Source organism: Mus caroli, chromosome 10 (genome assembly GCF_900094665.2).
Source record: "Mus caroli chromosome 10, CAROLI_EIJ_v1.1, whole genome shotgun sequence".
Lineage (NCBI taxonomy): Eukaryota > Metazoa > Chordata > Mammalia > Rodentia > Muridae > Mus > Mus caroli.
The window spans coordinates 7,582,235-7,598,208 of NC_034579.1; the positions used below are offsets into that span (position 1 = coordinate 7,582,235).

Genomic DNA, 15,974 nt, shown 5'->3' on the forward strand with positions numbered 1-15,974 from the left:
CTCTCCCTCTCCCTCTCCCTCTCCCTCTCCCTACTCTCTCCTTCCGCCCTGGTGTTGTAAACAGAAAGGCTGGATACAATAGGCTATGCTGCTCAATGTAACTGTTTAGCATCATGAACTGGCATGCCCTACTTCCAACTGTGTGTCCCCCACATTATTTACTTTTATTAGAAGTTATTAAAAATACAAAGCAATAATATTTTTCTATTTGAGTAATTTTATTTATTCAAATCAAGTAGACAAATCAAGTAGTATCGATACTGCAATAAGGAGATCTTGAATATCTACTTCCTTGCCTCTCTTTTAATAAGGGACCTTAGCAGCCAGGAGCAGATATGAAGGGACCAGAGTTAAGTCAACTATGATGTGTCTTTCCATTTCATGCATGTAGTGTTTGAATATGTTTGGTCCAGGGAGTGGCACTATTTGGAGGTGTAGCCCTGTTGGAGTAGGTGTGTCGCTGTGGGTGTGGGCTTTAAGACCCTCTTCCTAGCTGCCTGGAAGCTAGTCTTTTCCTTTTTGCCTTTGGATGAAGATGTAGAACTCCCAGCTCCTGCTGCACCATGCCTTCCTGGATGCTGCCATGTTCCCACCTTGATGAAACTGGACTGAACCTCTGAACCTATAAGCCAGCCCCAATTAAATGTTTTATAAGAGTTGCCTTGGTCATGGTATCTGTTCACAGCAGTAAAACCCTAAGACAGAAGTTGGTATCAGGGACTGGATTATTGCTGTGATAGGCCTGACCATGCTTTTGTTTGAAAGAATGTGGATTTGGGGACTTTTGATTTGGAAAGCCATGGAATATTTTAGGAGAGACTTAATGAGCCATCCTAGTAGGAATATGGAAGACTTTGTTGCTGTGAGTGATTTGACTGTACAGACCTGGCCTGAGAAGTTTCAGTGGAGAAGAATTTCAGTATGTGACCTAGAAGCTGTTTTTGTGGATGAAGAATGTGGCTGCCTTTTGCCCTTGTCTGAAGAGTCTGCTTGAGGCTAAGGCGAAGAAACTCAGATTAATTGCATTGACAAAGGAAGTCTCAGAAACACCATCACAGACTGTATTCTCTGCTTAAATCTGATGAAGAGCATTTTGCATAAGCATAGCAAACTTGGGAAGGAAAAATATAAAATGTATTGTTTGAGTATTAAAAGGACACCAGAAAGTGAACATAGCTGAATCCTGTGTTCAAGGATATTAAATTGAATTAAGGAAGTGGTGACCTTGGGGCAAGATCTCACCTACCTAAATTTAAGTCACGGCCTGGTGCTACACACCTTTAATCCCAGGAGACAGAGCCTTGCAGATCTCTGAGTTCAAGGTCAATCTACAGAGCAAGTTCCAGGATAGCCAAGCTTTGGCAGTGAGGGAGCTGGGAAACAGAAAGCTGGTAATAGAATAATGGAGGCCATGTTCCAGCCCCAGCAGGTAACAGAACACAGCAGCTTCAGCCATGTGGTCCTGACTTTAGAGTCAGGAATAGAAGGAACTACTGGGACAATTGATGCTGGTTAACTGGAGTTAAGAAATTAGCAGTGATTGAGACCAGTATCACTTAAGTGAAATCTTCTGGGAAGTGTTTTCTGAGAGCACAAAGAAACTGTGTTCCAGAGATAGCCAAGGTTGTACCTTGTACTGCATCTGAACTTGGTAGGTTTTGAAGACCTACATGAATGGGTCATGTGAGAAGCCATGAAAGGCCAATGGGGAAGATGCAGCCTCAGTTGCAGTTGAAGGGTCAGAACTGAAGGGGTCATGCAATGAATTTGGGGCTTGGCACCATGAAGAGAGCCTATTGGTGAAGCCTAGTTGCTGCAGAAGACCCCAGCATATTAGAGATGCCAGTACCATGGGCTAACTACCAAGAAAAGCAGCAGCAGAGTGAAGTCACACAAATCCTAAAGTGCTACAGATTGTCTGGAGAAGTAACCCAGTCCCTTTGGAGGAGCTCAGAAGATCATGCATGAAACAAGAAGCTGTAAAGTTGAAGATGACTTGGAGACCCCAAGATGTTAAAGATGCTAGAGCCTTGGGATACCTTCTGAGGAATGCTGCTAACTGAGTGGAACCAGCTCAGGGGAAAGATGTTTGTTGCAGTCAACAAAAATTTAAAAGGAGTTGAAGATCCTTCAATGGTGATATACTTTTGTTAATTTTTTTATATGTTTACTTCCTATCAAAACTCTAGCTTATTCTCTATTATACTTAATAGAAAGGTTTGAGGTCATTTCTTTATTATTAACTATTTTACTATTTTGCCTGCTGATATCATCTTTTGAGTGGAAAAACAAAAGGTGTAATGTTACAGGGTATATGAGTGGCTCTATCTGAAGGTCTGAATTATCACTTGTATTCTTTTCCTGGTTTCTCTTTATTATTATTTTAAATCAGTAGTATGAGATAGTATGGTCCCCTTTACATTTTTTTAAACCTTGTATATATAATTGAGAGGCTGTATGTCTAAAGAAATAAATATAAGATCCTTATTTTAGCATGCAGATTTTTAGCCTTTTTTTTTTTTTAATCTTGTCCTCCCATTAAATTAGAGTAATTTTCTTCCTTGTTTACCTGTTTTGGTGGTTTTCGTTTGTTTGTTTGTTTTTTGGTTTTTTGAGACAGGGTTTCTCTGTGTAGCCCTGGCTGTCTTGTACTTTTCCCTGTAATAAGTGTATTGAAAGCTTTGAGGAAAGGTCAAGTGCTGCTGTGGGAATCCATTTATATTTGGTTGGTATCCTCCCCACACCTCCATTTAGGTCATGGTAGTGGTCATGTTTAAGGTCTGAAAAGCTGTTACTTGATTGTTTATTTACTACGGGTTAGGTTAAACACACTGATGGTAGGTTCATCATTTGTTTATTCCTCAGGTTTTAAACCACTTTTCTATTTCCATATTCCTGTGATGGAACAGTTTTGAAAGATGAAAAAAAAAAGAAATTAAATTCTTGAAAAGTGACTCTATGCCTGTGTGTTAGTCCACATCTTGTATATATGTCATTGTCCATGATCATGCCACTGCAAAAGAAATTTTATTCATTGTTGAATCCTTCAGTTTTCAAGGTGCCTTGAGTTTTTATTCTTTGTATCCTTACACTTCTAATATTAAAATATCTGAAATGAATGGAGTAGTGAGGAATGTTTTTTTTTTTTTTTTTTTTTTTTTTTTTTTTTTTTTTTTTTTNTCTCTGTGTAGCCCTGGCTGTCCTGGCACTCACTTTGTAGACCAGGCTGGCCTCGAACTCAGAAATCCGCCTGCCTCTGCCTCCCAAGTGCTGGGATTAGAGGCGTGCGCCACCACGCCCGGCTAAGGAATGTTTTTAAATATACATTCTGCTTCCTTATTGTAACAGATTTTAGTAGATATAAAACAAAGTGTTTGGTATCAATACTGTATGACTTTCTAGAGTGCATTTATGTTCAATTAACTAGATGTAAATTCTTTTAGGAAATCCTTATTCTTAGATTTGGGGGACAGGGGAGAGAAAGTACATGATATGGCACGTGTGCAGAGTCGGGGGACACCATGTAGATAATGAGTGTCTCCATGCTGTAGGCTTGGAAATGAAATTCAGGGTCATCAGGCTCATCCAAGGATGCTGCTTACCCATTGAGCTGTCTATTAAACACCTTGGTGATAAACTCATTCATTTCTGCAATTAGACACTAAAGAAAGTTCCCAGTAAACACAAAATAAAAAGACTAATTAAGCACATGTATATTTGCTTAGTTATGTGTGTATGTATGTATGTTTGTATGCTCTGTTATATATAGTTTGAATGAAGTGTTTTATACCAATTTTCTTTCCTTAACTAGGTTTTGTTTGGTTCTAATGTATTTTCCTCTTTGTGTTCAAAGGGTAGCCATTCTACAAAAGTGGAAGCTGTGGTCAGAACTCTGATGAAAATACAACTTAGAGATCCAGGGGCCAAAGCGCTCGTTTTCTCAACGGTATAATCAAGACTTTCTGCTTCAGTCTGCTGGTCTTCCACCTCTACTTAGTGACTAACTCAGAACTACTTATAAATACTGAAGTAGAGCTAAGACTCGGAATTACTGTCATTTATGTTTATATAGAGAGAACTGTGATAATACTTTATAAAGGCAGTTCCTATCATGTATTATATTTTATGTTAATGTCGTTTAGAGATATTTTGAGATTTGAAAAAGTAGAATTTATAACCTTCAAAGATTCATTCATAAATGAAATGTCCTATTTAAGAAAAAGTAGTTAATGTACTATAAAAAAGTATTATTTATAAATATAGTAAAATACTAGTTTTACATTTAGAAAGTTGAACTATATACATTAAATACACCATTGTTTTTTATTTATATTTTAATTATTTTCAGTGATGCTTGTATTTTTTTTTTTATATTATCGTTCAACTAGTATTTGATGGGAAAAGAAAATGTCGTTTCCTAACTGTCTTAGTTAGGGTTTTACTGCTGTGAGCAGACACCATGACCAAGGCAAGTCTTATAAAAACAACATTTAATTGGGGCTGGCTTACAGGTTCAGAGGTTCAGTCCATTATCATCAAGGTGGGAGCATGGCAGTATCCATTCAGGCATGGCACAGGCAGAGCTGAGAGTTCTACATCTTCATCCAAAGGCTGCTAGTGGAAGACTGACTTCCAGGCAACTAGGGTGAGGATTTTATATCCACACCCACAGTGACACAGGTCACACCTATTTCAACAAGGTCACACCTATTCCAATAAGGCCACACCTTCAAATGGTGCCACTCCCTTGTCTAAGAATATACAAACCATCACACCAACAGAGCTAGTGTTGTTGATTCTCCATCTGAGGGGTTTGTTTGGTTTTGCTCATTTAACTGAAGTATAAAAGTTACTGTGGTTTAGTTATGATTTATTACCTTCTCAAATCTCTTTGGCTAAATGCTGTGTGTAAACACTTTTTTCTCACTTTTATGTTCTAGTGGCAAGATGTATTAGATATTATTTCAAAAGCTCTCACGGACAACAACATGGAATTTACACAAATCAGTCGTATTAAGACATTCCAGGTGTGTCAAAATTTTGCTCATATTTTTAACAGATCAGTTGCAAACTGAAACTGCTGTTTTCTGGTTGACTTTGTTTATCTTTTGTCCTGAACCCAATAAGAAGGTTTTAAGTTCTTGATTATCTATGAAATTAACATCTTAAAACAAAATAAAAAAAAAAAAACTGTAGATATTTTTGATTTAGACAAACTAAAGATTGTCTAAAAGACAGTCTTTTAAAAAACGTTTTTGTCTTTAGATCTTTTTCTTTAATATAGGAAGAAATGGTCTTGCAGTATTTCTTTTGAAGGGGTCCTTGCACCCAGGAATTGTTTTCTGTGTATACACACACACACACACACACACACTCAGAAAAAAAGTATATGTGGTTAAAATTTTGTTTATATCAAATTCAGTACAGTCTGACCTATAACCTGAGATACACCACCTACAAGAATAAGTGAAAATGCAGTAGCTCCCTATCTTACCTCACATGAGCTTTGCATAGTTTTCCTTTCCCTCATTTTTCTCTGCATTCATACAGTTCAGTTTTCATGTATCGCATATATCTATGATGTAGTTTCCACTACATGCTATAAAAGCAAAAGTGTTCGTATGATTCTCTTCAAAATCAGGAAAAATAACAACATTCCAGTTCCTAAAATTGGTGAATTAGCGTTTAATCTTCACTACCATGTTCATCTTGAGCTGTAACCTAAGTGCTCTAATTCTAATCCATCCAGCTAAAATTAAAATGTACCTTTCTTCTTTCAGGAGAACCTCTCAGCATTTAAATACGATCCCCACATCAATATTCTGCTGCTGCCCCTGCACACAGGCTCTAATGGATTAACTATCATTGAAGCCACCCATGTCCTCCTGGTGGAGCCCATACTGAACCCTGCCCATGAGCTGCAGGCCATTGGGAGAGTGCACCGAATTGGACAGACCAAGTAAGGACGAAAATTGGCATTTGTTACCTTCCTTCAGGTTATGGGAAACTAATTCAACGTTTAAATTCTTTATTTATGTTTATCATACCCTGTCTGTTTTTTAAGTACACATTCTGTCTCCCTCACCTAAAATGTTTGGAACCAGAAATTGTTTAGGGTTTTTTGGTTTTTGCTTTTTGTTTGGTTGGTTGGTTGGTTGGTTGGTTGTTTTTACACCCTGGACTGTTTGAGGAAAGGGTCTATATTTAAATATAAGATTGATTTATGTTTCTTTTACCTCATACATAGTCTGAAAATAATTTTATATATGATATTTAGTATGTATTTTAACTATAGCCCATCACATTTCCACTTTGTTACATGTCTGCATGCTCTGTGGCATGTGCACACACACAGTGAATGACCCAAGAAGTTTAGTTAAGTTAGTTAAGTGTAGTTAAAAATAGTTTGATTTAGTGCAGTATCTGAACCAATAGTCATTTTTATGTGATAGGTACTTTTTTTTATTCAAATACCAGATTATTTCTGTAACTCAGTTTCTTACTTAAATTTTTAGGAGTATTAGAGGCCTTGAATGTTTGAAGACATACAGACACACACACAAGCACACATAACCACACACTAAGTGCTTATTTAGTCTTACTGAGCATCTAAACTGTGTCAGGCATTATGCTACGTACTGGAGATTCCAATCATATGACATAATCCCATCTAGAAGCATACATAAAAGGCCATTGTGTAGTACAAGTACAAGAAAATTTAAAGTTTTATGAACAAACACAGTATGCTAATGTGTGTCCTGAAGAAACACATTAGGCTGAGGATTGATTATTTTAAAGTTAGGCCAGAAAACAAGTGTGGAAGAGTTGCATATGTAGAATTAAAGGGCAGATAAGCTGACATTTCCTAGGATTGTGAAGAGTTTGGAACTGCTGAGGTAAAACATGAGAAGTAGTAAATGAAGTTTTACATGCCAGAGTCAGAAATATGGATTGTTGATAAACTTCAGTGATTGACTGGCCTCTGATCCACTGCATCTGACTTTTGTTTTTAAATGTGGGTACTAGGTTGGAGACTGAGCTTAGTGGTTAAGAGCACTTGGCTGCTCTTCCTCCTGAGTTCAGTTCCCAGTGCCACATGGTGGTTTACAGCCGTCTAGAAAGGGATCTGATGCCCTCTTCCGGCATACAGGTGTGCATGCAGGAGAGCACGCATACATAACATAAGTAAACAAACAAACAAACAAGTAAATATGTGAGTGCTAAGGATCAAACTCAGGTTGTTGGTTGACGTTTACTTTTACTAGTTGAGTCATCTTGCCCACCCCCAACACTGACTCTTGTTATACCAGCTTTTTCCTAAAACATAGGCGGACTTGTCTTAGACTTAGAAGGCTAAGGCCATAAGGCTGTTGCTTCCCAGGATATAGCCTTCCTTTTCTTCTTCAAGAGACTACCTTAGTGTTTGTATCGTTGTTCTCCAGTGACACTCTAGCCTCCTCCAGTTCAGAGTGCCTTATCATTCCATTATCACTTACATAGTTGGTGTTCATCAGTCTCCACGTGCTTCTTTCAGTGGTCTTTTGCTAGGTACTTTCTATGTGCCATGTGTAGTTTTAAGCATTTGAGATAACCTTATGCAACTTCTAATCTAGTTGTATGCAGGATAATGTATTAAAAGTTAATATGCAATAGATTGAGGAAGTAGAGTATATTGTGTTAGGACCAAACTTCAAGCTGGTGGGAGAGTAAAGAACGCAGATGACTTGGAAGCCAGCCACACTGAGAAGGTAACATCTAAGCAAAGCATGAAAGAGACGGGAGCTATACTCATACTAATATCTTAAGACAGAATGACTAAGCACACAGTAACAATCAGTGTGACATCTGTAAGTCAAGAGTGTCCCGGGGTTGGGTTTGGTTTGGTTTTTTAAAAAATGATCCTTTAGGACATTTTGGTAATCTTTATGCTGTTATATCGTATTTAGACTCATCCTTAAATCCTAACATGGTGGATGTCTCAGCAAAATCACATCATCTAGTAAGTGCAGATACTTCGGGTGTGAGTGAAAGTAAAAACAAACAAACAAACAATCAAAGAAACAACACCAGAGACTTCTTTTGATGTGTATGTAGAGTAGATTTGAATATCTGATTTATAGACTAAGCATACTTCTTTGGAATTTTTGTATTTAAGAAACAAAACAGTGTGTATAATATACTTGAATTCATGTAAAAACAGATTTCCATCAACTTAAAATCACTCTTTACCATTAAAATTATTTTCTAAATTGTATACCCATGTAAATCTTAATTACACGATTTAATAATAAAGAGCTATACTTGTTAACATGCTAAAAAGAAAAAGAGAAATAAAGGATCCACAGATGCTACACTGAAATAGGTAGGAAAGAAGCTCAGTGGGGCTTGGGAATCATACTGGGCCTTAATTGGGAAGCTGTGAGCAGAGGAAGGACACATCTCACTTCAGCTTTGAAGCAATCATTCTGAGTACTGTGTGCAGGCTAGGGAGTAAGGGGAGCAGGTAGGCCATGTAGTCCTGATGACAATAGGAGGCAGCTTGTATGGTAATGGCAGTACAATCAGTGAGAAGTTTTGAGGCTCTGGGTTTATTCTGGAGTAGAACTGATAGTGGTTAGTGGGTGAGCAACACTGTGGGCTTTGGCCTAGACAGCTAGGAGGATAGAAAGCCTTTGGCTGAGTGGAGGAAGACTATGAGATAGAACAGATTCAGTGGCAAGAACAAAGGTCTGCTTTAGATACGTTTGAGATTTTATTAGCTATCCAAGATATGTATGTTCAGAAACTGGGAGAGAAGCCAGGGCTGGAGGCGCACACTTAGACATCAGGAGCATGTGATGGTATTTTTGAGCTATGAGCATGAATGGAATCATAAAGGAGAGAAAAATAGTGATGGGTCATGAACTAAATAAATTCTGGCACATGTAAGCTACAAAGCCCTGGGAAAAGGAAAGACACCTACATGCTTAGCTGTTACCTGCTGCAAAAATGTCAAAATAGAAATCTTCCTATTAGAGTTTTGACCATTAATTTTATTTTATCCAAAGCAGTTTAAATGGAGCAGTATAGGCAACTACTTATAAGGAGTTTTTGTTCAACAAACACAAATAGGATTACATAGCTTATGTAGTGACACGGCTAGGTAAACAGTGGCAGGTGCATCCCTGCTGCCTGCCTGTCCCTGATGTAACCATGGCTCCCTACTCTTACTGTGCAGCCCATAGGAATAGGATTTTGAGAAATTTTATTGCAGAGTAAAAGAAGAAGAGAATAAGTTTAAAAATTATTTCCTTTTTTAAATTAAAAAATTAATTAGAGAATGATTCTTTTAGAAATAGAAAAACTAGGAAAATATGGAAGAAGTGTGCTGAACATTTTCCATGCCTAGGCAAGAGGATACGGGACCTAATAACACTGATTGTTTTCAAGCGAGAAGAATGTGGCTCTGGTAATGGTTAAGAGAGCATAGCATAGTGTTTGTCCCTTTATTACGGTGGAAGAGTGTCTTTTTTTCATCCGATTTGTCCTAAATCCCACCTCTTTTCATATTCTCAAGAGGCTTCATCTTGAAATATATCACATGAATATGTCTGGGTGTTAATCGTTTTTAAAGTGACACTCCTTTACAGTCTACCTCCACCCACTTGATGTCCTCTTCTGTCACCCTTTCTATTTTGGTGGCTGCCCCTGAGTGTACCACTGAAATGAGGCTTAGAGTTTGACTGGTGGCCTATTCCTTGCTGTGGTCTAGTGGTTCCTTTATTTACTCCCCTAGTTGCTAGTTTACCCAGTGCCATGACATTAAGTAGTATGCGTAGGTGGACAACCTTCATGGGAGTATCCCTGAGCCTCGACAATACCAGCTTTGTATAGCTAGCTATTATCTGTACATGTATCTAGGAACTTTATATTTCCCCTAGGATATCGACTAGATAGCTCAAGTTTGGCACAGGTAGAGCAAAACTACATCTGTGCTACTCTCAGCCAGCCCAAGCTTTCCTCATATTTTAATGTGACTTTTGTCATCTATACTTGCTCAGACAGGAATCTAGGACTTTTCTGTATCTTATATTCAAATTATTTTAGTCTTGATTCTTGTATTTCAAAGATATTCCTCATCTTTTGACTAATTCTTATCCCGCTGACAAAAAAAAGCACAATCCATCTCCTCTTGCCAGGATGACCTCAAATTATATCTCTTCTCTTCCTCCATAGCAGCCAAAGCATTTCCAAAGCACAGTCTAGTGTAAATCAAAATATGTATAACTACTAGAGCACATTTCTTTATAACTACAAAATCCAGTTCCTGATCAAATCCTGCAGGACTACCATTTATGATCTGAACCCTGCCCGCCTGTAACCTCATGTTGACCTGTTGCATTTATAACACACTTGTGCCATGCTAGTCTGCTGTTGGCCCCGGAAATAATTTTAGCTTTTCCCAACCATGTACTCATCCCAGTAATATATATGAACATTTGTTTTCTGTCTGCATGCTCTTCCTGTTCCTCCTGTGCTTAGTGCCTAATTCCCTTCTCTCAACTGAACTTGCCATACATAATCTGTGCATGCAACTGATTTTCTTATGTGTTTCTTGTCTCCCTCGTGAGAGTGTTGGTTCATGAAGATCACATTGGCAGTATGTGCTGTTGACCTGTCCCTGAGCACACTCATAAAGACCTGCCACAAGTGGGCACCAGTGGACTAATGGATGTAGCATGTGCATATAAGGTCATTTTCTACTCATTTGTCTTAAGATGGTCTTTAAACTTAAAATTATTATTTGCCTTCTAGACCTACTATTGTACATAGATTCTTAATTAAAGCAACAATAGAAGAACGGATGCAGGCAATGCTAAAAACTGCTGAGAGGAGGTAGGTAACAACTTACAAGTGGGATTTCCCATCACTTGAGAGTTTGAGATCTTCTGGATGACAACAAATGATGTAAACACTAAATACTTTTTCTAAAAACCAAAGAAAAGCATTTTATCCAAAGCATGCCCCAGTTAATGTTTTGGACAGTCTATATTTGGCTTAAGATAATTTAATAGATTACAATATGCAAATTAGCTGACTTATCTTTGCTATATTCGATTACTTTTTAAATGAAATGTATTATTCTGTCTTACCTAACCTTTTGTCTGATATGTCTGAAACTAAACATGCATTAATGTTTTATAGTTTATGCTTACCAGTCACGGGTCAATAGGCATGTCTGAATTTACAGTCTTGGCTGGTGATTTGTGTCAAATCCATAGACATCAGAGTAGTAGAATGATCAGAGCAGTCTGAATTAGGAAACTTCTAACATTTGCACGGTAATTTTCCTTTAAAGTCATCTTGAAATAAACCAGTATCTTCCTCCTCCCCGTGAAATGGGAGGATTGGAAGTCACCCAAAGAGAGATGCTATGATAGCTCTTTCAAAGGGAGGGCATCTCCAGGGTATTTTGTAACACAAACCTTCTCAAACCAGAAATTCCATACTCTGATGTAACAAGAAAGATGCCAGCCATCCGAAGGGCTTTTCATCTAAACCTGAAAGATTTTTGTTCTTGTTGTCACATGCTGCAGACATAGTGATTTTAATTTCAGTTACAATGATACTGAACTTCTTTGTAAATGGCGAGTTTAGAACCTGCTTGACAACAGTTGTCAGATGTTTTATCTTCTGTTTTTTATTTGTTTTGATTTTTTATTAATTGTTCATAGAAAGCATTTTCTGACAAAGCTTCAGAATTATTTAGGCATTTTCACTGATTTTGATAAGATGTAACAATTACTGTCTACTTGTGGCTCAGTGATGACCACATATGGCAGATTTGTGCCTCACTTTATTGTCATGCATATAGTCTCTAACTCCTGGCCATATCTTCTCTCTGTGCCTCTGAAAATCTTGCAGCCACACAAGCTCATCCGGAAAGCATTCTGAAGCCTCTGTGTTGACTGTGGCTGACCTGGCAGACCTGTTTACCAAAGAAAATGAGGAGCTTGAGTGAAGTGCCATCAAATCATTCCACAAAATTTTAAGATAGAACTTAACTTTCATAGATGTAAAGCAGAGTTACAAATTAAAAACAAAAAATCAGTAAATATTAGTAAATACTATTTTAAGTTGAATGAATTTATTTTGTTATACTCTAGCCTAGTAATAATTGGCAATTGGTTCCTTTTCAGTATACCGATTTCACACCATTTACAATGAATTTTAACTTTATACTCCTAATGGAACATTAATTTTTTGCTCCATTTGTATATCTATTACTGATAAGGCAGGGGAATTAAGAAAAAAGGGTATTAAATAATTTTCCATTAGTAGATAGATGTTTGTTATAACAAACAGAGTATATAAAAGGTTACTTAGTCTAGTTTTGTATGACCTGATGTGTACAGCCAGTGTAAATGACATTTTTGAAAGGGCCTTCAGCATCTTTAGCATAGGAGTCACCATTATCTTCTCAGTAATGTTTTAAGAAAATGCTAAACTATATAATAAGTAGTTATTTGCATGAGTTTAAACTGTAACACTGTCATTAGCTCCTAATAATAAATCGCTAGGTGGTTATATTGTGTTTTGTTACTAAATGTTAAAATACTGAAAAATTCATTTTTCTATTATGTTTAAGTGGTATCATTGTTAACATTTTTAAGTGTATTAACATTTACCTACAATGATCTCTTTAATCTTTTTAGTAATTTTTTTTGTGTGTGTTTTAAGATGATGTATCTGTAAATACGGCTTTTTAAAAATCACCATTGTACTGAATTAATTTCCTGTGTTCCTGTAACTAGTCATTTTAGCCACTAGTTATCTAAACCTACTATAGAGTTTATTCATTTCAGTTACTCTGTCCTTAGAAACTAACTAGTATTTGATCTTACTACAAGAAAATGCTGTGTTCACACATGCATAAACGTAAGTGGTTAAACTCTCTTCTGTGAAGAATTCATAGATGACTTTGAAATTACAAAATAAGAAGTAGCTTGTTGTATCCTAGCCTTGTGTTGGAATATAAACGTTCTTGTTTCCTTCCCTTTAGCTGTTGAAATCAAGTGACCCTCAAGATTCTTTAGCTCCTACCTAACTGTCCATAAAACTGTACTAGAAATAGTTCCTGGGTCTCCTTTATCCTGTGAGCTCTGGTGCTTAAGCCAAGGTGCATTTTCTTATCCAGGTTTATAGGTGACAGGTCAGCTGAAGGAGACACATTTTTGGGTGCTTATTCTTTAGTTGAAGGGAGATATACATTGATTCTTTTATATGAAATTAAACATAATATTTTTACAGCTCTTTTACATTCACTAAGAGCTTGTCTGTGTATTCATGTAGTTAATATTCACAACAGTCCTGTGAAATGGATATGATTAATGATATTCCTATTTTGAAGGTAAAGATCTAATGCTCAGGAGGAAACTCGCCTATGATATGTAGCAAATAGACAAAGTAGTCCAGGCCCCCTGGCTTCATCTCTACTGTTCTTCCTCCAAGTGTGTGCCGTACTGAGGTTCAGAAGCCCTGTGGTCTGATTTTAGGATGGGGTTGTGTAAGAACTTAATTTTGTTTCCGAATATTTCATGTGCTGTTCTAGGACAAACAATTTGATAGGCTTCCATTAGACAGTAACATAGATATCTACACTGATTAGTATTAGAGGAAAACTATGCTTATTTATTTCAATAAGATACCTCAATTAAATAAATATTTTAGTGGAAAATGAAATTATGGATTATTTTTATTTCTAAGGTTTAGATCTTATGAACTTTGGTTTTTATTGACTCAACAGATAGTATCAAATTGCCAATTCTACACTATTCCATATTTTATTTACATTTGTCATTCTAAGCAATTATGATAATTCTACTACTTCAGAACTAATGAGTCCACATATATAATAAATACCCACATCTTGGCTACAAACAAAAGAAGTTTTGGATTCCTTTGTCAATAATTTTATATTCTCTGAAATACCACAGTATGGTACTGTGCTAGCAAACCACTGAGGGTAAGTTAAATGCCCAGTCCTTACAGTTTAAATGTATTTCTATTTAGGGAATTGTTTTTCAAGTAACTCCAGATGAATTTACTAGGACTGAAGATTTAGATAAATCTAAATTTACATAGATTGTGAATTGTAAACATCCCACAAACTGGGCTTAAAATCCAAGTAACTTTACTGTGTCTATTGCATCAATATTTCTCTTTCTATATGATCTTAAGGTAGGTAAAGGACCAGTTTTAGAAATTGGTCCTTTTGGGAAATATAACTCAGTCTTTTTAAATGCTTAGTATGTATAAATCTCTGGATTTCAGACCCCTCAATCCCTTTCACGTCTTTAATAGCATTAATAATCTCAACATAGAACCAGTGCTCAACAAGCAATACTAGTTCCTAACAAAAACACTACTTATAAATATCCAGCAGGTTGTGACTAATCATCAGCTGAAAACCTCTTCCAAGGGCAAAAGCCAAAATGTCTTTCCAACTCTTCTCTCATTTACTAACCCTTCCCAAAATCAGTATGATTGAGTTGTCTGTTCATTAAACTTGCAGATACCTTATTAGAAATGCAGAAACTACACTTCTACGTAAAAGGACTCTAAGACATACTTGGTTTTTGTAGCATTAATCAGAATTCCAAGCATAGCATGCCATTTTATATATGCAACCACTTTGCTGTGTCCAGGTAGTTTCCTCCTAGTTGTCCATTGCTTCTGGCTCTTGGAGTCTTTTCATCCTGGATCCCTCAACATTGGGGGTGGAGGTAATGGCAGATGTCCTGTTTGATGATGAGTATTCTGCAGTCTGTTATTATCTGCACTGAACTGGTTGTGAGTCTTTGTGTTAATCATCTACTGAATACGTTTCTCTGATGAGGATTCAGATGCATTAATTAATAAGTATAAGAGTCAGTTTAGCCAGGCCATGGTGGCTCGGGCCTTTAATCCCAGGGCCACACAGAGAAACTCTGTCTCTAAAAAACAACAAACAAACAAACAAAAAAATCAGTTTAATATCCATTTAGTAGAAAAATTGTAGTAGGTTCTTTCCTAGGTTACATTTCTATGAGATACCACAGACTAACAAAAAACCCTGTAACAGGAACTAGTTACCTCTTTTGCAGTTGTTGGCTATAGAGATCCTACACATCCTTACGTTACAGGTTATTGCCAGTGCTCCTGTTTATGCTATAGGATTTGACTGTAAGAACCTATTGCTGAAGACACTGCATACCTGAGTCATAAAACATGGAACTGCCACTGACCTAGAAGCTTCTTCCTTGTTACGGTGCTGTGCGTGCTACCTAGCAAGGAAAGGAATTACCTGTGTCCCGGCTGTGAACCATGTGACTGTCAACCTTTTTAATTTCTCTTAATTTAATTAAAGTCTATATTATTTCCCTCTCCCTCTCCTCTGTCCTACCCATTCATGTTCAAGTCTGCTCCCAAATTCACAGCCTTCTCCTCATTAAACATTGTTGATACATATAAGTGAATAACATAAATATGCCTGCTGAGTTCTATCCAGTGTTGCTTGTCCTCATGTAAATGTTTCTAGGGCTGGTTATCCAATATCCAGTACTGCTTGGTATTGGATAACCATTTGGGGGCTCATCTCTCAGGAAGACCAATTCTTCTCAGCAACTGTTTGTAGCTCTTCATTGAGGAGTGGAGCCCTGTGAGATTTCCCCTATTTATGTTGGGATGTCAATTGTGATTGGAATTATTCAGGTTTCGTTTTCTGTTTTAATCTTACAGTTGCTCTCTCAGATCAAAGTTGTATGGGAAAAATATAGACAAATCATGCTGAGTATCATATTTCTGTCCTGTATTATTAAAAAGTTCATTTCTAGAAGTGCTTAACCTAATTTATTCCTAATTATGGATGATTTTTTCCAACTAGTGTTTATGGTAGTCTTCCCAGGATGATTCTTTTAAGATAATGGATCCAGCAATAAATATTATATTTTTAG

At 36.9% G+C, this 15,974-nt stretch overlaps 1 protein-coding gene across 1 annotated transcript in view; it reads left to right on the top strand.

Annotated features, from left to right (window-relative positions):
- Positions 1 to 13,722, top strand: part of Shprh (SNF2 histone linker PHD RING helicase) — a 68,668-nt gene extending 54,946 nt beyond the window's left edge. The window contains exons 26-30 of the mRNA XM_021174217.2: positions 3,854 to 3,946; positions 4,941 to 5,027; positions 5,781 to 5,959; positions 10,795 to 10,875; positions 11,905 to 13,722. Of these exons, the coding sequence (XP_021029876.1) occupies positions 3,854 to 3,946; positions 4,941 to 5,027; positions 5,781 to 5,959; positions 10,795 to 10,875; positions 11,905 to 12,001 (537 nt within the window). The 3' untranslated portion in view covers positions 12,002 to 13,722. The remainder of the gene's footprint in view (positions 1 to 3,853; positions 3,947 to 4,940; positions 5,028 to 5,780; positions 5,960 to 10,794; positions 10,876 to 11,904) is intronic.
- Positions 13,723 to 15,974: the final 2,252 nt, after the last annotated feature.